This window comes from Ochotona princeps, chromosome 17 (assembly GCF_030435755.1).
Source record: "Ochotona princeps isolate mOchPri1 chromosome 17, mOchPri1.hap1, whole genome shotgun sequence".
In the NCBI taxonomy this organism is placed as follows: Eukaryota; Metazoa; Chordata; class Mammalia; order Lagomorpha; family Ochotonidae; genus Ochotona; species Ochotona princeps.
Genome location: NC_080848.1, coordinates 12,989,519 through 13,012,753, shown reverse-complemented (window position 1 = coordinate 13,012,753; position 23,235 = coordinate 12,989,519). Strand labels below are relative to the sequence as shown.

The 23,235-nt window shown below is 43.7% G+C and overlaps 2 protein-coding genes across 9 annotated transcripts in view; one reads left to right on the top strand and one right to left on the bottom strand.

Annotated features, from left to right (window-relative positions):
- CDC27 (cell division cycle 27) overlaps positions 1 to 15,755 on the bottom strand; it is a 53,043-nt gene extending 37,288 nt beyond the window's left edge. For 2 of the 7 annotated variants that reach the window (XM_058676628.1, XM_058676629.1), the window contains exons 1-2: positions 15,563 to 15,754; positions 5,520 to 5,595 (exon numbers count right to left, since the gene is read on the bottom strand). In XM_058676628.1, the coding sequence (XP_058532611.1) occupies positions 5,520 to 5,595; positions 15,563 to 15,589 (103 nt within the window). In that variant the 5' untranslated portion in view covers positions 15,590 to 15,754. Of the gene's footprint in view, positions 1 to 5,519; positions 5,596 to 15,562 lie in introns of those variants that run through there. The other 5 variants (XM_058676632.1, XM_058676634.1, XM_058676631.1 and 2 more) reach the window with 4 other exon arrangements.
- LOC131482446 (myosin light chain 4) overlaps positions 1 to 23,235 on the top strand; it is a 43,064-nt gene that overhangs the window by 4,966 nt on the left and 14,863 nt on the right. The window contains exons 1-2 of one of the 2 annotated variants that reach the window (XM_058676636.1): positions 16,116 to 16,133; positions 17,550 to 17,640. The exons of the other annotated variant lie outside the window; for it this stretch is intronic. The gene's annotated coding sequence lies outside the window, so the exon portion shown is untranslated. Of the gene's footprint in view, positions 1 to 16,115; positions 16,134 to 17,549; positions 17,641 to 23,235 lie in introns of those variants that run through there. 2 annotated transcript variants of the gene reach the window in all.

Here is a 23,235-nt window from a genome sequence, read left to right as displayed (position 1 = left end):
CAAACCAGGTCTCCCAGGTGAGTGACAGAAACCCAGCCACCTGCTCCATCACTGCATTAGCAGGAAGCTGGAGTCAGGGGCTAGAACCAAAAATGGAACGAACACAGGTATGCTAAAGTACAATATAGAAGAGTAGGCAGGTGAGTTCAACAGTAGCTAAATGCTCATACCCTGTGAAGAGTTTTAAGAAGGACAGTAAAGACAACTGGTCGACTTAGAGGACAGGGAAGATGCAGGGAAGGATAGGTATGGGAAAATCAGGAAGCTTCTCTAATAAGCAACAGTGGTGTCTTAGATTAGTTGGCTTTTTTTTTTTAATTAAAATTTTTTTTTTATTTTTATTACAAAGTCGGATATACAGAGAAGAGAGAGAGAGGAAGATCTTCCGTGCGATGATTCACTCCCCAAGTGAGCCGCAACGGCCGGTGCCAGGAACCTGGAACTTCTTCTGGGTCTCCCACATGGGTGCAGGGTCACAAATCTTTGGGACGTCCTCGACTGCTTTCCCAGGCCACAAGCAGGAATCTGGATGGGAAGTGGAGCTGCCGGGATTAGAACCGGCGCCCATATGGGATCCCGGGGCGTTCAAGGTGAGGACTTTAGCCGCTAGGCCATGCCACCGGGCCCAGATTAGTTGTCTTTCTATCAATAAACAGTGGATCATGTTTATATTTGACATGTAGGGATATTTTCCCTTGTTATTATTTACTAAAGTAGTGTAGAGATGATTAGAGCATACAGAAAGATCTGTAGAGACTACATGCAAATACTATATCATTTTATAGAAAAGATCTGATCATTCATAGATTGTTTTTAACTATATGGGATTCTGGAACTAATCCTTCCTCGACACCACAGCCAACAATACTGAATTTGATGAGCCTATGAAACATCATCCAAATTAATTCAAACAAAATAATCTTGGATCAATGATGGCCTAAAATTAGTACTATGGTATATGTTTAGTACAAGGATACTTCAAAATTTCATGGTAAAATTAAGAGAGAGGTTTATGGGAGCCAGCACTGTAGCAAAATCAGTAAAGCCAAGGCTTGTGATGCAAGCATTTCACAAGGCTTGTGACGCAAGCATTTCACATGGGCTCTGGTTTGAGTTACTGGCTGCTAAATTTCCAATCCAGGCCCCTGCTAATACTCCTGGGAAAGCAGTGGAGGAGGGCACAAAACACCTGAGCCCCTGGAATCCTCCTGGGAGACCTAGATGAAGTCCCAAGTTCCTAGCTTCAGCCTAACAAGATAGAGGATAGATCTCTGTCTTTCCCTCTCTCTGTATCTTTCAAATAAATAAATCTTTAAAAAAAGGCTCAAGGAATATGTATATTATATAAAAATTCATGAATTTTCAAAATGTTTGCACCAAAATAAATCCACCATTTAGATTCACTTTCCCAGGAACTTATTGAAGTATCCTGATAATACTCCGAATTTGTATCCCTTAGTAATGACCTTAACACAACTCTAGTGAATTTTTTTTTTCATGCTGCCCTTTGCATTTAGGATAGGCCTCAATATCACGGCTAAGACAAGAAATAAGTGCTAAACATCTTGCATTTATTTTTCTCCCTCTGAGTCCAATTCACTGAAATTGATAATCCTACTATAATCTAAACATCTGATCCACTAATCATTAAGATAGGTAGAAAAATGGTGAACAATTTTATGAGAGGGTGGGTGGGGCTTCTCCTTTTATCTCCCCTCAAACCCCAGATACAGAAAAGGAGAGAGACAGAATGTGGAAACAATGGTCTTACCTACTTTCCTGTATACCTTGACCATCTGTGCACTAATCAACTATGTAATGATTATCAAAATAAAGAAATTAAAATAAATAAAATAAATTTGCCTTAAAAATAAATGCTTTATAATGGAGAATGCAAAACCTACTCAATCATTTTTGGAGGAGCTTATTCGCCACAGGGAGAGACAGAGAGCTTTCATCCACTGGTTCACTCCCCAAATGGCTGCAACAGCCAGAGCTGATCCAGTTTGAAGCTGGCAGCCAGGAGCTTCTGCTGGGTCTCCCACATGGGTGTAGGGTCCCCAGGCCCTGGGCTATCCTCTACTACTTTCCCAGACTATCAGCAGGGAGCTGGATCACAAGTGGAACAGCCAGCCTGGAACCGGCGCCCACATGGGATGCAGGCAGAGGATTAACCTGATATGCTATCGCACTGACCACGTCCTACATTAATTTAAGATAAAGATTATCCTATACGCAATTTTGAGCTTTGGGTTAGGACCCACAAAATAACCTAGGAATGTATGTTGAAAGTGTCTTCAGCTGTTTCTCATCCTTTCCTGTCCCAAGTTACATTTCCATATTGACATGGTCTCACAGAAAGCAACTCCTTATGAAAAACACAAAAGTTATGTCTGAATAATCTGAACATACACATTTTAAGGCAGTTACACTAATGTATTTTTCCTTATATAGTCCAAAACTACCTCTAATTTGTTCTTAGTACTCATTTCTATCCATTCTTAACAGTGAGTCAGTTCATAATGCAGAAAAATGTTTGTCAATGGGATCACATATTAGTAGTGGGAAGAAAAAACACATGCTTACAATGGGGTAAAGAGCCATAAAGGAGATGACAAAATTATAAGAGTGTTTTTTTTTTTCCCTAAAGGTACATTTGAACTTACTAGTGAACTCTGAACTCAATTTAGTGGATATCAATCTCTATTAATACAACAGAATCCACCCAACAGAAAAGATCAGAGTGCATCATATAATAAGGTAAAAAAAACCCTGAAAAGCAGGTGAGGCACAGCAGCTTAGAAGGCTAAGCCTTCATTTGTAGCGTGGATGTCCCATCGATGTGTGGCTTGTGTCCCTATGGCTCTATTCTGATCCAGCTCCCTGATTATGGCCTGGGAAAGCAGTGGAGGATGGCTCAAGCCTGTGGGCCCCTGAACTGACATGGGAGATCTGGAAGAGGCTCCTGGCTCCTGACTTTGGATTGGCTCAGCTGTAGCCACTGTAGCCATTTGCGGAGTGAACCAGCAGAAGATGGAGAACCTCTTTCTGTGTCTCTCCTCCTCTCTCTGCCTTTCAAATAAAACAAATGTAAGTTTTAAAAATCTGAAAAACAGTACTGATAATATGCTAGGACAGACAATTTGTAAAGAACTTCCCAAGCACGAGGAACTTTTTATAAAATCCTATGTTACCAGATTTTTTTACTTCAAACTGGGGCTAGGGGGTTCCTCTGGGTCTCCCACATGGGTGCAGAGTTCCCAGGATTTGGGTTACTCCGCTACTTTCCCAGCCCATGAGCAGGGAACTAGATAGGAAGCGGGACAGACAGGATACAAACCAGCATCCCAGCCGTGGAGATGGTGATTAACATGCCACACCACGCCGCGGTACCATATTATCTTCTTTCTAAGCTTCCTGCTTCTCCTCCTCCTGGATCTTTTCACTGGGCCTGCAAACTCCTGCCGGACGCGTCTTCCCCCTTTCTTTCTTCAGTGAACTCCCATTCTCCCTGGAGGACCTGGGGGCACTTTCATAACAATGCCAATCCCCTTATATTCAGATAAGATCAGCTTCTGCCTCAAATTCTCAAAACTTTTCTAAATATTTCTTCTTCACCTTCTGGGATATTCTCTTCCCCAAAGGGTCATATCCTCTCCTTATAACTGTTATTAAACTCAGGATACTTTGCTTCACTAATTAAAGAATTTATATTCCTTTCTATATTCCAACTCAATCTCATTCTGATGGGAGATAAACTTTATTAAACAGCAAAAGAATACAATGTCAATTAACAAAAATATTTAAACCAAGTAAAATGCCATGTGGCAGGAAAAAATATTTTAAATATAACACCAAATAAATAATACAGGAGAAAATTTTGCTCTTATTTTACTTGATGTAATTTCTTTTAAAAATTTAAACTACTGTGGGCCCGGCGGCGTGGCCTAGCGGCTAAAGTCCTCGCCTTGAAAGCCCCGGATCCCATATGGGCGCTGGTTCTAATCCTGGCAGCTCCACTTCCCATCCAGCTCCCTGCTTGTGGCCTGGGAAAGCAGGAGAGGATGGCTCAATGCATTGGGACACTGCACCCGCGTGGGAAACCCAGAGGAGGTTCCAGGTTCCCGGCTTTGGATCAGCGTGCACCAGCCCGTTGCGGCTCACTTGGGAAGTGAATCATCGGACGGAAGATTTTCCTCTCTGTCTCTCCTCCTCTCTGTATATCTGGCTGTAATAAAAATGAATAAATCTTTAGAAAAAAAAAATTTAAACTACTGGGCCCAGCACGGTAGCCTAATAGCTAAAGTCCTCGCCTTGCACTTGCCGGGATCCCACATGGGCACTGGTTTATATCCCAGTTGCTCCACTTCCATTCCAGCTCCCTGCCTGTGGCCTGAAAAAGCAGTCGAGGATGGACCAAACCCTTGGGACCCTGTACCCACGTGGAAGACATGGAAGAAGCTCCTGGCTCCTGGGTTCAGGTTGGCTCAGCTGTGGCTGTTGCCACCACCAGGGAAGTGATCCAGCAAATGTAAGAGCTTTCTCTCAGTCTCTCCTTCTCTCTGTCAATCTGACTTTCCAATAAAAATAAATAAATCTTAAAAAGTTTTTCAAACTACCAAGAATTATATATTTATTTTAGTTATTAAAAAGACAATTTCCAAGCTTCTGAAGCAATGGGAAAAAAAATCAGAAATAATAAAATCAGTGATTTAAAAGAATTAGGAATAACAGGCTGGCATCCTTAAGAGTTTCCCATATAAGCAAAGATATATTAAAAAAAAAAAAAAAAGCCAAAATCTGATGCTGGTAAGACTTCCTATAAATAAAGTGTTTTCTTATACTGGCAGCAACAATCTATAGTGTTCGTGTAGTAGCAGTGATCATATCCTTTAATTCTAAATCCCTTTTACAGTGTATGTAATCCTAAGAAAAGACTGGAAGAGAAAGAAGTTGCACTCAAGAATACCCATCAGAATCTTATAGAATACGCCAATGACAAACATACATTAGTAATATTATTTATTTAGCATTCACCAGATGACTGTGTCAAGTGTTTTAAATATATTATTTCATTTAATTTTTCCAATTCTATGAAGCAGGCATTATTATCTTTATTTTATAGATAAAACTGTTCAGGCATTAAGTAACTTGTCTAAGGTTACATATACAACCACATATTTAAATATGACAAGATCAAGACTTGTACCAGGACTGTAAACTCTAAACCTATGCTTTTGGCTACAGAAAATAAACTCTGTTCTTAAACAGAAATCTGGAAAAAATAGTACCTGATGATTGGAAAAGTATTAAATAAATTGTTGTGATAAACCCGAATATATCTGACACAACTCTTTAAAGTAACAAGCAATAGAGCTAACAGAAGGTGAAGTTTCTATGCACTAGCATCAAATCATAAAGAATAAACAGGACCCAAACTGCTGCTACAATCATAAAAAATGATAAATTCCATGCATTTTGCTCATTTATGGCTTTACAGAAATGAACAGATTACAAACCTTCTGCATACAGTCGTTCTGCGAGGAAAACTGCATCTCGATAGGCATAGTGATTTAGTGCTTGCCATATAGCAGCCTGTAAATATAGGAGAAGAACATAAACACCCATACATACAGTTCAAGGTAACACTTGACAGTTTTGCACATAATACTCCAATTACTACCCCTGAGCTAAGTGATAAACCCCAGTGTGCACAGAGCAAACTCCATAGTTTGTTTGGGAAGTCTCTTCATAATATGGCTGATGTAGTAGAATGTACTCTTCATGGACTTGCAGCCTTCTGTGCCTTCATATTCTTAATCAGGTAACGTGGACTCCCTCCCCTTCCTTTTTCCTATGGGTCATCCCTCCAATTCTCACGCACTTAAGAGAGCACACAGGAATCCAAGTAAGTATGCCTTCAAGAGTGTGTCAGAAAGTTTGTGCAAAATGGAATTGAGAGATACTCATTTTAATGTAAAAACTTCTGAAATCCATGCATGCCAATTTTCAAAATCAAGGGAAAAATATATGAAAAAAATGAAGAGTTCAGAAAGAATTTCTGCACCAAAATACATCTATCTTTCAGTTCTACTTTTCCAAGAACTTTAACGAGTATTCATGTAGAGACTAGAAGCACTTTTCAAGGGATGCAGTATGTGTAGCTTCTGACTACAGCACCACCATCCCACATTAGAAAGTCCATTCAATTCCCTACTAACGTGCCTGGCAAAGCAGTGGAGGATGGACTGCACACTCAGAACCCTGCACCCCATGGGAGACGCTAATGGCTTCAGCCTGGACCAGCTCTGGTTACTGCAGCCCTCTGAAGGAATGAACCAGTGGATGCAAAATCTAATCCTGAGGTCAAACAGCTGGGACACGAACCAGCGCCCACATGGGATCCTGGTGCTTGCAAGGGGAGAATTAGCCAATCTGAGTCATCACGCCGAACCCAAGACTCATAATTTCATACAAATAAAATTGTGCCTTACTTCACTCTCACAAAAAAAGAGTATTTTTACCATTTACCTTAGTAAAAGGATTCATTAGTAATTAGAGAGTCCTTGTTATCACTTAGGAAATTGTGGGCAGAGAAACAGAAACAAGGCCACTAAATACAAATGGACCTATTAAGGTTTATTAGATCACCCAATTCTTCCCCAATTATTGCCACTTAAATTAAACAGCTGCCAAATACAAGTGGTGCAAAACAACCAGAACACTCATCAAAATGTTACACTATGTGGTGTGAAACAACCAGAAGCTCATCAAAACGTTACACCATGTTTGCTTAGGGTAACACCTGCACAAACCACCGGCCAAGGATCCCACTCTTTTATTTCCCCTGACATCATCCAGTGGCTGACCCCAAAAACATACTCAGCTGTTTACAGCTGTTCATCACTGTGAGCAATTTTTTTCTACTGCTTCTTGCCTTGATTTACCATAAATGAAAACAAACAAACAAAACAACAAAAAACAAAAAAACAGGAAGGGAGTTTTTGTCTCCCTCCCTGCCCCTGAATTTCTGATCTGGAGTCCATTCATTTTTCTGAGAGTCTACGATACAGGCCGGGTGTTTTTTTTAATCTAGGAATACGGCAATGAGTAGTTTCTGTTCTTATGGGGTGCTTTTTAGTCTTACTCTTGTCTAAATTAATTGCTCTCAGAATTGGCCTGATGAAATTTTACCCTAAATCTATAGAATCAGTCTCTAGAATCAGTCTCTGGAAGTTGCCACTGAATTTAGGTTTCACTGTTTATAAACCTTTCTCCCAGCACCAGACAATTGGCAGTCTTTAAATCACTGCATTCCTTATCAGAGTACCTGGTTTGAACCCAGGCTCCAGCTCCGATCCAGTTTCCCGTTAATGTGTATCCTGGGAAAACTGCAGATGGCTCAATTGCTTTGTTTCCTGCCATGCACAAGGGAGACCCATTGACCTGACTCAAATCTGGTTGTTTGGGCATTTGGGGAGAGAACCACCAGATGAAAGATCGTTCTGTATCTCTCTCTACCTTAAAAACAAACAAAAAACTCAATAACAATTCTTTTTTTTTTCCAAGCAAACAAACAAAAACCCAAAACCTTTCCATTGCTATTGCAGGTATTCAGGGAACTAGAACCATTCTTCCACTTCTATAGATAAGTAGTTCTCCTCTTTAATAGCATACTCTTACTTGAAAAGGTTACAAAAAATACGAACTCCCATTTCAGAAAACAGGATAAATACTAAACATCTGCAAATATATTGAAAATGTAGGTCCCAGAGTGATGGCTCAGTGGCTAAATCCTTATGAGCCAGGACACCACACGCGCACCAGTTTGTGTCCCAGGTACTCCACTTCCCATTCAGCTCCCTGTTTGTGGCCTGGGAAAGTAACAGAAGACAGCCCAAAGCCCTGGGACCCTTGCACCTGTGTGGGAGACCCAGAAGTTGTTCCTGGCTCCTGGCTTTGAATCGGCTCATTTCTGGCCATTGTGACCACTTGGGGAGTAAACCAGCAGACAGAAGATCTTTCTCTCTCTCTTTCCTTCTCTCTGTAAATCTGCCTTTCCAATAAAAATAAATAAATCTTTAAAAAATGTATATGGCTTAGGGGCTTATTATGTTATATATTTGTGGCTCTGTATATATATATTTTTAGTATATATATATATATCAATGTATACACTAAAAATCTACATAGCAGTAGGAGTTCCTTTAAGACACCCTGGTTCATTAAGAATTGCTTATCTAGCTGAAGGGAAGATAGTATTACAATTGTGTGTATGTGTGTGTGGGTACACATGCATTTAAAGATTTATTTGAAAGGCACAGTTATAGAGACATTTTTCTTTTTTTAAAAAAAAGATTTATTTATTTTTATTGGAAAGTCAGATATACATAGAGGAGGAGAGAGAGGAAGATCTTCCGTCCGACGATTCACTCCTCAAGTGACTGCAATGGCCGGTGCTGCACCCATCTGAAGCCGGGAGCTTCTCCTGGGTCTCCCACGCGGGTGCAGGGTCCCAAGGCTTTGGGCCGTCCTCAACTGCTTTCTCAGGCCACAAGCAGGGATCTGGATGGGAAGTGGAGCTGCCAGAATTAGAACTGGTGCCCATATGGGATCCCAGCGCGTTCAGGGTGAGGATTTTAGCTGCTAGGCCACGGCACCGGGCCCAGGGACATTTTTGATCTGCTGGTTCACTCCCTCAACAGAAGCAAGAGCTGAGGGCTGGGCCAGGCCTAAACCAGAACCCAGGAACTCTTATCTAATGTCCCAGGTGGGTGGCAGGGTCTCAAGAACTTGGTCCAGTTCTACTGCCTTCCCAGGAGCATCAGCAGGGAGCAGGCTTAGAAGTGGAGCAGCTGGGACTCCAATTGACACTCCTATGGGATCCAGTGACACATGTGATGGCTTCATGCTGGTCTCCAGAGTCTGGCACATTTAATTAAGTGATGAATAAGTAGCTATGTAATTCAATATTTAGAGGAGAATAGATTGCCAATTTAGAAACGTGCCTTCTAGTTAGTGTACTTGAGACCACTATCAAGGTTCTAGAGTCTTGAGGAACACTATAGTTGACAGGGCTCAGGGAAACATTCCTTGAAATGTCTTACCAAAGTCACAGATGTTGGGTGAAATAATCAATCCACTGGTTTTCGTTTGAGTACACTAGTGATTTAAAGTTGTAACATGCTGGCTAGTGAATCTAATCATCTAAACAGACTTGCTCCTAAGAAAGGGGATCAGAATTCATTCTGTGTCTAATTCCTGCCCATAACAAATTCTTCATTCCTTTAAACTTTTAAGTAGCCACCTAAATGGCCTCCTGACTGCAAGCTGTGAAAGAACTCACCCTGTCTCATGTTATCAAATATCATCCTATGATAGTTGCAGCCAATCCCTGACCTAGGACCAACCACTGTTCTTCAGTATTTTCATTTAAAATGTATGAGTTCAGTGAAATACCTAACAGTTTCTAGCACATTCCTGATAATTTTGCAACAAATTTCAGCTGTTGCTGTCATCATCTTCCTAACATTATCTTATATTCTCTGATCAAAACCTTCTAATGATTCCTCTTGAAGATTTTCACAAAGTTTTATAGAACGAAGCCGCCATCCACAGTACCAGCATCTCACAGAGGAACCAGTTTGAGTCCCAGCTTCTTTGCTTCCAATCCTGCTCCCGGCTAGTGTGCCTGGGAAAGCAGTGGAGTATACCTCAAGTGTTAGGACCCGTGCATCCACGTGGGAGACCCAGAAGAAGCTCCTGGCTCCAAGCTTCACAACAGCCCAGCTCCGGCTATTGTGACCATTTGGGGAATGAAACAGCAGATGGAAAATCTTTGACTCTCAAATAAACAGCAATACATCTAAAACAGAACAAAACAAAAACATAAAAAGCTAACTAACTTAGGAAAATAAAGTTCTGCAAGTTAGTTGTACAAAATCTTAACAATGTTTTTGATTTTCAGATCTCAGCTGACCACTCTGGAACAAAAATGAGGGGTTGGTAAGGAGTGAATAGAAGATCTGGTTTTAAATACACCACAAAATCCCTGTTACCTAGCTAGCATCTCTATGCTATAACACAGCAAAGAGACAGAAAAAAGATGCTGTGATAAATGACAGATGTTCTCCTGAAAGACAACCCCAGCAATGTCACTCAAGACACTAAATGCTAAAGGGCAATCAAATCTCATTTGACTCAACAGTTACTTCCTGAATGCTTACTATGATCTCCACATCCCAATTCAGGACAGATAAGGAAGGATTCCTCTAACACAAACCAAGATGTCCAATTAATTTATCTGAACTTTATTCACCTGTAAAATGAAAGATAGCCTACTTCTGACATAGATTTATGAACATTTAGTGCAGTGCTCAGCTAAATTCTAAATCCCCACCTCAATGGATCTGGTAATCTGGACTGGGATTTAGCTACTATGGGTTCGGGTTCCATTGTTAGCATTCTTACATGTTAGTCTTAAAGTATCTCTGGATTTCTGTATAGCCAATAACTAAGGAATTCCGTCATGATAAGAATTACTTAACATAAACAATTACCATGTCATTACCCCTTAATGAAATCCAGAGACTTCTAAGAATATATGTGTTTAATTTGGTGTACGTGAAAGAAAAAGTTGAATAGAAAAATGCACAGAAGTTGATGTTGGGGACATCAAATTGGGTTCAAATTTTTGTGCTATCACTTTCACAAGCACAGTTTTGCAAGAAATATTTAACTCTTCTCAGCCTCAATTTCCTTATCTGAAAAATGGTGCTCTGCTTCTTGGAGTTACATGGATTATATGAAATGATACACAGTATCCCTAACACACACATTAGACACCTAAAACCTTTTTTAACCAATTTCTAAATACAAACAAGTGTAATAAATATCATTTACAGTTCACATTATACAACTTCTTCCTAGTGTATCTGCTATCATTGCTTATATTTCACAAATAAGTCATAAGAGACCCAAATGATTCATACACTAAGGATTACTAAGAAATCTGACATGCATACTAAGGCCATAAAGTCAAACACTTTGAGTCTCTTCCTTTTAGAAATGAAAGAGCCAAAACTATGCCACATTCAGGAATTGTATCCTTTTCTGACTTAAAAATCAAGCTTTGTTCAGAACATCTTTACCAACCTCCTTTACCAACAATTTTTTAAATTAACAATTCTTTTTTTTTTTAAGATCTGTTTATTTTTATTGGAAACGCAGATTTACAGAAAGGAGAGACAGAGAGAAAAGTCTTCCACCTGCTAGTTCGCTCTCCAAATGCCTGCAAAAGCCAGAATTAAGCCAACTTGAAGCAAGGAGCCCCCTCTGGGACTTCCACACTGGTACAGGGCTTTGGGCCATCCTCCCCTGCTTTCTCAGGACACAAGCAGGGAGCTCGATGGGAAGCAGGGCTGCTGGGACATGAACTGGCATCCATGGGATTCGGGGCTTAGAGCAGGAAGATTAGCCAACTGAACCATTGCACTGGGCTTTTTAACCAACAATTCCTAAAGCATCAGAAAGATAGTGAAATCTGCCATTCAAACTTACGAAAATCCTAGAAATAAAACTTGCCACAGGAAAAATCCCCACATACGGCAAACATTCCCGCTCTGCTCAGTGGCCTCTGGATTCCTGAGTGATGGAGTGCTGTGGAGGCATGGATGAGGAACAGACTATTCTCTAAGGCACTGCACGTTAGCAGGGGGTGGGGAGAGGAGGAGGTACAACCAGCTCGCTGCTTATTATGTTACCTCTGCCCAACAAAACAGCACTCAGTGCACCACTTCCAGAGCTCTACAGATTAAAACCAGATGTATGAAATGCTGCAAAAAGGGAGATGTGAAGCCAAAAAGAACAACGCTCCACTCTCCCTCACTTAAAAAAAAAAAAAAGCAACACATTTTTTACATTATGGCCTGGGGTCTGGTTGCATTAATTTAAAGTTACACAAACCACAAAATTTACTGTTAACTATTAAAAAACAAGGTCTTTCACTTGGAAAATCAACATTACAGAGACGGGGAGAGGGAGAGAAGAAGAGAGAATGTTCCCTCTGCTGGCCCACTCCCCAAATAGCCACAAAATTGGAGCTGGGTTGTTGTGAAGCTGGGAGCCATAAGCTTCTTTCAGGTCTCCCTCAGGAGTGCAGGGGCCCAAGGACCAGGCCATCTTCCACTGCTTTAACAGGCCACAAACAGGGGGCTAAACTGGAAAGTGGAGCAGTAGGGACACGAACCAGAGCCCATAGGGGTTGCCCACACTGGCAGGCAGAGAATTAGCCTTTTATGCCACCACACCAGTTTCTCTTGTTAGTATTTTGAAGCACAAAACATTACTTTAAAACTATAAATAATCCCAGTAAGTTTGTTCAGATTTAATATGACCACCAGAAATGTTCGTGTTTTTGTCAAAAAAGAAAACAGCTACCCATCTCTTGGCTTTAGTGCCATCTTCGTGGACACCTCAGCTCCAGGAGAGTCAAGCAAGGAAGAAGCGGCTGTGAAGGCTGAAGTAGAAGACAAGAAAGATGCGGCAGACGTGCAGGGAGACAGCACCAGAGGAGAGATAGGGGACCACAGCGACCACGGCTGCACTGCTGCCTGCCTGTCCTGGAGGGTCTGCACTGTCACCACAGGTGGACCCAGAGCCCAGAGATGGCCTCGCTGCCCATGCCCTGGGCGCCTGATATCCAGACTGTGTCCCTGCTGTGGCCCAGCATAGTGCGTGCCCAGTAAACCCTCCCACCTGGTGTTTCAGCCAGAGAATTGGATAACATAAACTTCAGGCAATAATAAAAGACGGAAAAACTGCATAATTTTCATTATTATGCATTAAAATTCAATCTTCAGAATTCAAATTTAGCTTTTAGTTGTACATCATTGCTTCTCAATCTGGTGAACTTTGCACCTGACCCCTACATTTTGCAATATCTGGGGAACAATTCTGCTTGTCACAAATGACAGGGACTGGGCCCGGCAGCGTGGCCTAGCGGCTAAAGTCCTCGCCTTGAAGGTGCCAGGATCCCATGTGGGCGCTGGTTCTAATCCCAGCGGCTCCGCTTCCCATCCAGCTTCCTGCTTGGAGCCTGGGAAAGCAGTCGAGGACGGCCCAAAGCCTTGGGATCCTGCACCCGTGTGGGAGACCCAGAAGAGGTTCCTGGCTCCCAGCTTCGGATCGGCGCAGCACCGACTGTTGCGGCTCACTTGGGGAGTGAATCATCGGACGGAAGATCTTCCTCTCTGTATGTCTGACTTTGTAACAAAAATAAATAAATCTTTAAAAAAAATGGCAGGGACTTCTACTGGAGGCTTGAAACACCCTACAGCGCCATCCCACTCACAACAAAGTATGAGCTTGTCCACAATGTCAACCGTGCCAAGATTAAGAAACCCTGGTCGATACTATGGTGTAGCTGGATTATTCTACCACTTCGCAGGTCTCTTATGTTTCTTCCCTCTGAACACTAGAGCCCTCAAAAAAATGATCTCATTGCATGATTCTACTCAAAAACTGTCCTGCTCATATAATGGCTGTTCATTAGCAATACATTAAAACTGAACATCTCAGCCGGGATATTAAAACCCCTGGAACCTGATTCTACATGGCTACTAAGACAATGGCTCCTTTTCTTGCCCAATTCCCATTCTGGCCAAGACTCTACTATTGTAACATTCTCTTCTTCCTGAACATCATTCTCAACTTTGGGGCTTTTTAGTCATATCATTTAATATAAGAATATACCACCAGTTCAAACTCTTGCTATCTTCTAAGGCTTTCAGTTCTACTCATTCAGGAGGACTTTCTCATTTTTCTGGCCTATTAGGATCTGTTTGCTAAATTCCTTTATTATTATCTATGCAAACAAATACTCACTGACTTGCAACATTACCCAACTTTTCCTGTTATATATCCTTATCATTTCAAAACTAGTGTTCCGTCAAAAGACTATGGCTCATGAGTCCCTTTTTCTTCTTACAACCCAAATTTGTTTACACAGAATACTTTCTAGCACCATCCCCAAATCTACGGGGCAAATCTAATGGGGGAGGACAAATTTGACTTTTTTAAGCCTTAAAATATGTAAGTGTATTGTTGCTAAGAGTATTTAAGAAAAAAAAAAAGGAAACCTGGTGAGTTCTATATGAGTAGGCCATCTGTTCTCATACTTTTATACACTTGAAATGATTATTAAACAGTGGCATAGCCTATTAATGCAACTAGTTGTCACTTCACACGGTTTGAAAGACTGAAAAATGAAAAGGATTCATTAAGACAAAATTACAAGACTATGAACTAGAAATTAACCAACTTAATCGATCAATTAAGGCATAAAAAATTCTCAAAGATGACTCTACACTGGGAAGAGAAATCAGGGAGAAAAGAAATACCTGTGGGCAAAACGGACACGACTTGCAAACAGGTAAACTCCTCACCAGAGAATCTTGTACTAATGCCAACACTAATTGCTACTATGTGCAAAGAGCGGAAAGAAAAACTAAACTTGGAGGAATGGGAATTTTGTGAAGAAAAATTACACCGAGTTTAGGGGAGCAGGATAGAGTCAAACACGGACTATTTGGAAAACTCACAGGCCTGTGAAAGGACACCGTGGAGGAGTTTCTAATGTGATTTTCTTTGTAACTTGGAACTTGATGGCGCTGTGACAGCAGCTGAGACAAGTCAATTCCTCGGTGATCAAGGGGTGAGATGAAGTCTCCCAGGGCGACCCACTGGCCAGGGACAAAAGACCCAGCTCCTTCAGAGGACCAGGGCAGGGGGAAGCGCCCTGGCAGCGCATCGCAGTCCGCAGGGCCAGCGGGGCAGGGTGTGCCAAGGCATCCCTCGGGCTGGGCAGCACCGCCATGGACAGCCCAAGCAGCCTCTCTCTCCTTTCCCGGACGCCTTCTAAACTTGAACAATAAAACGTTCCTGAGCCCACCGCAGGGAACGGGAAACCCTACCTCGGCCCTCTCCACCACCTCCCTTTTGAATAAGGGGCCTTGGAGTTTCTCTGCTTGGATCACCATCCAGCAGACAATTCCCTGAGCAAGGAAGGCAGCCGGGGCAGAGCGGGAGAAGGGAAGAGGGGCAGGGCTCTCAAGTCCGTTCCCACCACAGCCAGGAACATCAAAACCACAGATCCCACCGCTCCCTCCTTCCTCATACAGGAAACAACACAACGCAAACCGCTGCAAACTTGCCCCGCCATGATGAAGGGGACACAAGCCCGGATCCCACGGGCTTCCCAGCCGTCCCCTCAGACAGGGCGGCATGCGGGGCGCCTCCCCTCAGCCCCGGGCCGGCCCCTGGGCTATCCGGAGGGCTGGCTGCTCGTGGGTGCCGACGGGAAAGGGGCTAATACCGTCGCAACCCGCTCACGCTGTGGAGTCCCGCGGAACACGGCCTGGGAAGCGACCAGAGCCAGGCAGGACCCGCAGGAGGGAGGCGGGAGAGGCTGCCGGGCCTAGGCCGCAGCAGGCCGCGGGGTGGCCTGACGCGGCTTCCCGACCGAGGCGGGACGCCAAGCCTCACAGAAAGGAGTTAGCATTACCTGGACAGGTTCCTGCAGCACCGTCATCCTTGAGGCTCAGACCCACTTTCTGCAGTGCCTCAGGCCCCCCCCCCGCCGTAGCGGCTCCAGCCCGGCCAGCCCCGGCTCATTTAAACTAACCAGCGACCGTTACCGGGGGATGGGGGAGGCCGAGCAACTGCCGAGCGCCGCCGAGAGGGACGCGGAAATACCCGAGGTCGACAGAGCCAAGCGAAAGCGAGACGGAAAAACACGAAGCCGACCGGAAATATCCGAGAGGAGTCGCCGGAGGAGGAGACCGTTGGCCGGAAATTGTCGAAGCCTTCCGGAAACTACCGAGTCGGCCCGGGCGCGGGTACGTATCTCTTCCCAGTCACGCCTTCACCCACGCACGCCACGCCCAATCGGCCACGATAAACTGCACCACGCCCAATCGGCGACCGGCAGCCTGGGAGTGGCGTCACGGAGCGGGCGGGGAGCGTTACGTGGCGGGGCTGCAGTGTCGATTCACCAAGCCGCCTTTTCGGAATTACTGGGTTCACGACAAACTGCTCAAGGGTAAAACTGCACGACACCACGGTTTTGGTCTGACGTAAATTAGTGAAGTAGTTCCCTGTTGCGTTTAGGACGTTCATTTATTCCGGAAGTACCCCCTCACAGCTCCAGGGAAAATTAGGGATGATTGCCACGCACCGAAGTTAAGATCTATTTACAGGAAAAGAAGTGTGTTCAAGGGATTCCACAGTATTCGGTGCCCTTGACAAATATAAAAATTCAGAGGACAGGAAAATGACTTGGGATTAAGATAAAAGAAGGATGAAAAGATACTAATTGGTCTTTGAAAGATGGATAGAATTAGAAGAGAAGGTAGGGATGGGTGCTGGTTTGGAGGCCCGGCTGCCTCACCTCCCATCCGACTCCCTGTAACATGCTCCGGGAAGGCAGCAGATGACCCAACTGCTTAACTGAAAAACAGACTCCAGTGTTATGCTGATAAATTCAGAACGCAGACACTGCTTGGGATGCTGTCATCGCATTTTGGAGTGTCTAGGTTTGACTCCTGGCTCCGTTATGTTTCCAGTTTCCTGTAATGTGCACTCTGAGAGGCAGCACTTGGTGGCTCAAGTGGTTGAGTCTGTACCACTCTCAAGACAGATCTGGATTGAGTTCCCAGCACTGAACTTCAGCCTTGCCCAGCACTGACTGTTGCAGGCTCTGGGGTAGCTCTTTCTCATTGTCTTGTTATTTCTCTGCCCTCAAATTAATACGCAATTGAAAGATTCTTAAAGATTTATTTATTTTGATTAGAAAGGCTGATTTACAGAGAGAAGGAGAGGCAGACAGAAAGATCTTCCATCCATTGGTTCATTCCCCAAATGGTATCAACAGCCTGAGCTGAGCTAATTAGGAGCCAGCAGCTTCTTCTGGATCTCCCACATGGGTGCTGCGTCCCAAGGCTATGGGCCATCCTCCACTGCTTTCCCAGGCTATAGTGGGGAGCTGAATCAGAAATGGAGCAGCCGGAACATGAACTGGCATCCATATGGGATGCTGGCACTTGAAGATGGAGGATTAGCCAGTTGAGCCATCACACAACCCCTGGTTAAAGAAATTTTAGGAAAAATGTGGTGTGAGTTATTCTTACCATCTAGCACTTGTATTTCTATTTCCACTTGTTAGCAACCATATCACACTGCTGACATTTTGTTTTTGATCATTTCACATACTCTGCCTTTTTTCACATGGCAGGCTTCCAAGACAAGCCTTCTACCTGGGCAATGGATTTTGTAAACCTAACTGTGGGCTCTTACCACAGAGGGTACAAAAGGTGATACTTTATGTAGAAAAATGTGTTATATAGGATAAGCATTTAAGCAGTCTGCTTGGCTATCTGGATCATAAGCTTAGAATTTGCCAACAGCATTGTTTCCCCTTAAGAAGAATGTTTCTTTCTGACTTTTGTTCACCGGGCATGTCTCTGTTGTTACCGTTTGCCTCTCATCCACAGTAAGACCAGGTTGTTCGAGGGACCTACCTGAGGTCTCCATTCAGCCATCTCTTTCATCCTACTTCCATCTGCTCTCCAGTCTGGTGAGCTGGTGAGTACAGTTGGTTTATAATACAGTATTTTAAAAATAGGAAACTGTTTCTTGCACTTGGCTGTCTTCTTTGTCTGTGTAATGTCTATGTAACATTCAGTTGGAGTTGAAGCTCGTGTTTGAGGAATTACTAAGCGAGTGAACCATGGGAGCATTGGGAATGCAGGGCTCGGAGTAGGTGTGCTCTTGTGTGTTCGTCCAGCCTTTCTTGGCCACAACCTCCATTTTGTCCTTTTGCACGCGGCCTCAGTTCTGTTTGTCTGACCTGCCCTTGGGGTGTTCTCTCCCCCGTGTTTCATCCTTCCTCTTGCTTTGACACACAGTCTCCTGATTTTCCTCCTCCTAGGTTCTTCTTCATCAGCTTGCTTTGTAGCCTCTCACCCCGCTAATGTTGGACTGGTTCAGGGATGCAGTCTAATCTTGCCAACTTGCCTCAGCGGTTCTTCAAGGCTGGCTCCCGTCTCCTCACTCAGCCTCCTCACTCTCCTCTGCCCTCCATGCTCTGTGCTGCAGGTGCGTGCAGCTTCTTGCTTCTCCCTCTTGCCTCACAAGTGTTGCATGTATGTCTCGCTGCCTGCAGCACTCTCAATCCCACCCTTCTCCTGCCAATCCCTGTTTAGCTTCCAAAGAGACTTCCAGGCCTTCTCTGGTCCACTGAAGTAGGTTGGTTTGCACTGCTGTCCGTCGAGTGCTACCAGACATGTCGTTATTCCCATTACCCTTTACTTAATGCTTGTTTGAGTGTCTGCTTCCTGTCTAGCATGAAGCTCCATGAGGGCAGAGGCCCAGTCTGTTTGCCTGGGTACTTGGATATAAAGAACCTGGTACGTATCAGAGATACTTCCTCTGGTTTAGTGAATAACTAGAATGTTCTGACACCTCCTTATGTGCAAAGAGTATGTGCTGAGATCCCCAGGGGACACCTGAAGCTGTGAGTAGGGTAATCCTATATATATATATATGTATATATATATATATGTATATATATATGTAAAATGGTTTTATTTCTCTATGCATTCATACAGAAAGTAATCCCTTTTCATCCAAGTAAGCACTTCTGCACTGTGACTGCAGCATTTGTAGTTTGAGGTGCAGTAGCAAAGCTAACATAAATTTCTTTCACCTCACTGTTTTTTTTTTTTTTAAGCTTTTTATTTGAAAGGTAAAGTGACAGGGAGAGACAGAGACAGAGAGGTCCTCTAGCCACTGGTTTACTCCTCAAATGGCCACAAAAGCCCATTCTGGGCCGGAAACTCCTTCCTGGTCTCTCACATGGAAGGCAGGGGCCTACACACTTGAGCCATATTCCACTGCTTTCCTGGTCAGAAGCAGAGTAATTGGGACTCAAAGCAGCACTCTGATATGGGATGCTGTTATTGCAATAGTAACTTAACCCACTTTGTCACAATGTCAAATCTATGATTTTCTTTTTCTTCCTTAACAATTTTATGGGTGGGATTAATTTTATTTGTTAAACAATTTTTAAAAAATTTTTATTTGAAAGACAGATAAAAAGAGAGAGCAGGAGAGTCAGAGAGAGAGGTCTTGCATTTGCTGGTTCAATTCCCACATGACCTCAAAAGCCAGAGCTGAACTGATCTGAAGCTGGGAGCCAGGAGCTTTTTCTCAGTCTCCCACATTTGTGCAGGCGCCCAAGGACTGGAATCATCTTCTCCTGCTTTCCTAGGCCGTAAACAGAGAACTGAATTGGAATTGGAGCTCCTGGGACTAGAACTCACACCCATGTTAGTTACTGGTCCTATCAGACAGAGGATTAGCTTACTATATAACACCATGCTGGGGCCCGGCAGCGTGGCCTAGCGGCTAAAGTCCTCACCTTGAAAGCCCCGGGATCCCATATGGGCGCCGGTTCTAATCCCGGCAGCTCCACTTCCCATCCAGCTCCCTGCTTGTGGCCTGGGAAAGCAGTGGAGGATGGCCCAATGCATTGGGACACTGCACCCGTGTGGGAGACCCGGAAGAGGTTCCAGGTTCCCGGCATCGGATGGCGCGCATCGGCCCGTTGCGGCTCACTTGGGGAGTGAATCATCGGACGGAAGATCTTCCTCTCTGTCTCTCCTCCTCTGTGTATATCTGGCTGTAATAAAATGAATAAATCTTTAAAAAAAAAAAAAAAAAAAAACACCATGCTGGCCTCAAAAGATTCATTCTTACTGTAGATCTTAGCAATCTCAGAAATCTTTTTTTTTCCTTTTTAGTCAAAAACTTTCACCTTTTCACTTAAAGGAAGCCCTTTACAGCTTCTCTTTGGCATACCAAATTGGTAACATCAATATTGTTGCAACTTGAGTCCATTATTAAGGAAATTAAGGGTTCCTTGACCACAGTGCTGTAACACCGTAACAATCTGATAACTTTGCTGACCATTGAGTGACTCCAACACAGATAGGATTGAACAGCATGGATGGTGTGGTGACTTCATCTCACTGCTCAGAGTGATGTGCTGGCAGCAATTTTGCATTTTGAGAAAATATATTTATTTGAGAAACACAGTTGCTCAGAGAGAGAGACGAAGAGAGGGGAACAGGTTCAGTGGCTGAAGTCCTCACCTCACTGGGATCCCATATGGATGCCTGTTTGTGTCCCAGCTCCTCCACTTCCCATCTAGCATCCTGCTTGTGTCCTGGGAAAGCAGTTGAGGATGGCCCAAAGCCTTGGGATCCTGCACCAATGTGGGAGACCCTGAAGAAGCTCCTGGCTCCTGGCTTTAGACTGGCTCAACTCTAGCAGTTGCAGCAGTTTGGGGAATGAACCAGCAGATGGAAAATCTTTCCCTTTTTCTCCCCTTCTCTATGCAAATCTACCTTTCCAATAAAAATAAACAAATCCTTAAAAAAAAAATTAAAGATGGTGATGAAGAGAGTTCTTATCTGCTGGCTTACTCCCCAAGTGACTGTAATGGCCAGAGCTGGGCCAGGCCAAAGCCAGGAGTTTGAACTCCCTCAGAGCCATCTTCCTTCCATTGCCTCCCAGGTCATTAGCAGGGAGCTGGATCAGAAATGGAGCAGCCAAGGCTTGAACCAGTGCCCATTTGGGATGCTGGTGTCACAGGGGTAGTTTATCCCTCTGCATTGCATTACTGGCCCCTGGGATTTTTCAGTTCCTGCGTTCAGGCTTCACTCAGCCATACAGAACTGAAATCCTGGAAAGTGAAACTGTAAGGGAGAACTACCGTGAGAATTCAGTCTTAGGTTTTGTTTGTTGATGTTGTAGAGTGAATGTTTGTGTCCTGAAATTCACAGCTCTGCTTGTCTCCCAGATATACTGGTACAGGTATACCTAACAGCCTACTGCAGACCTGCGGTCTCCAAGGTAGTGAGAAAGGTTAAAGGAGGTTATGAAGGTGGGGGCCCTGGTTCCTTTGAGAAGCATCTGAAAGCTCGTTTTCTCCCACAATCCGTCTCTTCCTCTCCCTCTCCTCAGACATGAGGGCAAGGTCATGTGAGAACACAGGGAGAAAGCCACCATGTATAAACCGGGAAGAGAACTCTCACTGAAAATCAATTTGCTCCCATCTTAATTGATTTCAAGCTTCCAGAACTATGGGAAAGCAAATTTTTGCTCTGCAAACGTTCAGTCTGTGGTATTTTATTGTAGTGGCATAAGAAAAACAGTACTATTGGTAGTTCTATTTATATCTTGTCTAGCTAGGGAAAGAACCAAATCTTAAATTTCTCTATAATGTGCTTTGAAAAGCATCACATTAGCAAGTATTAAAAAAAACCTTATCAACTAGGTAATTACTCCTTATGCATTTTGCACATTTAAAAAAAAAAAAAAAAAAACACTTGTTCCTGGACTCAGAGTGGTGGCTTAGAGGCTAAAGTCCTCACCTTGAATGCTCTTGGATCCCATATGGTCTAATCTTGGTTCTAATCCCGGCAGCCCTGTGTCGCATCTAGCTCCTTGCTTGTGGTCTGGGAAAGCAGTTGAGGATGGCCCAAAGCCTTGGGACCCTATACCCACATGGGAGACCCCGAAGAGGCTCTGGGGCTCCTGACTTCGAATCAGCTCAGCTTCGGACGTTGGGGCCACTTAGAAAATGAATCAGTGGACAGATCTTCCTCCCTGTCTCCTTTCCTCTCTGTATATCTGACTTTTGATGAAAATAAATAAAACTATTAAAAAGAAACAAAAAGCACTTGCCCCTTAGTGATAGACTTGCTAAATGTCTTGGGAGCCTTAGGCCTCGGTATCATTGCTAGGTCAGTCCCTGTTTTGTATAATCTGAATTATCAGCTCCACCCTATGGGCCCCTCTCCTGCTGCGATGTCTTTGCTCTTTTCTTTTATAGTATGTTTAGTGACTTTGATTCTGATAGTTTAAGGGCACTTGGAGGAAGGCAGGAACCTTGGCTCAGCATGGTATTTGTATTACCTGGCATAGTCCCCTGAACAAATATTGTAACAAATTTAAATGTTTAAAATATTTTGGATTATCTGATGATTGAATAGTTTGGCCATTTATTTTTGTCTCTCATCCATCTAAACTCTTTTTTTCTTTCTTTTTTTTTTTTTTTTTTTTTTGATGTGCTGATCTTACACCCAGGTCTTTAAGAGAGTCAAAGTCAAACTAGTGCCTGAAACATTGAAACTCAGCAGAGGCCTGTGGGGCTGAAGTGAACTCTAAAGTGTGCTAAATACCTTGTGGCTAGGAGGGCTGGGGAGGACTCCAAGGCAGGAGGAAAGAAAGAAGCTGGTCATGGTTCCGTGAGAAGCAAGCTGTCCTCAAACGAAGGCTGAAAGAGCTCGGCTGGAATGGTGGTATTAGGGAGCATTCCAGGCTGATGGCTTTGGATTTTGAGAAACCTAGGGATTGGCTGGTGGTGATAGAGCTGGGGAGTGACCTCAGGAGGATGGGATGTGAGCCCCATTTGCTAACAGCTAGGATCATGTGTCTTTCAGCAGAGAAAGACTAGTCAGGCAGCACAGCCAAGGCTGCCTGGCAGTTTGGCGGTTCTAAATTGCCAGTATTCTGGAGCCCTGTAGGGTTGAATATGAAAAAAGATGGGCAGTTAAGAGTTCCAAGTCATCGATTTCAAGCTGGAAGACTTCTCATACAGTTCCTGTTCCAGAAGCATGGAGTATAACCAGAGGACTGCTTGCTGAGGGCAGTCGTTGAACCAAGAGTAAATTCAATGATCGTACCGGATATTGTCTGCTTTCCTCAGAAGGAAGCATGATGCCTGATGGCTAACCAAAAATATGTATGTCCTCCAGAGGGGACACCTACCAAGCAATAGGTTGTCTCTTCCTTTCTAGTTATGTGCCAGGCTGACTTTCAATGTCTTCCATTTTTCTGAGATAAAATTTCAGATCAGTGGCTTTCAGTGGCTTAAACTCCAGTCTTGGGTATAAACCATGGTTGTCTGCAATAGACTTTGTTTATCTGTCCATGTTAGAAGAGAGATGCTCGTTTCTGTGGGGTTCGTCTTTTGTTGGTGGCGCCTTGCCTTGGAAGCCAGCTTCTCCCTGAGAGATGCCCTATCAGCTCCCCCAGCTTCCACTGCTTCTTTAGAGATAGTTATTGGGTCTCATGTCTGCCATGACTGACTGTGACCTTGAGAAAGTCACC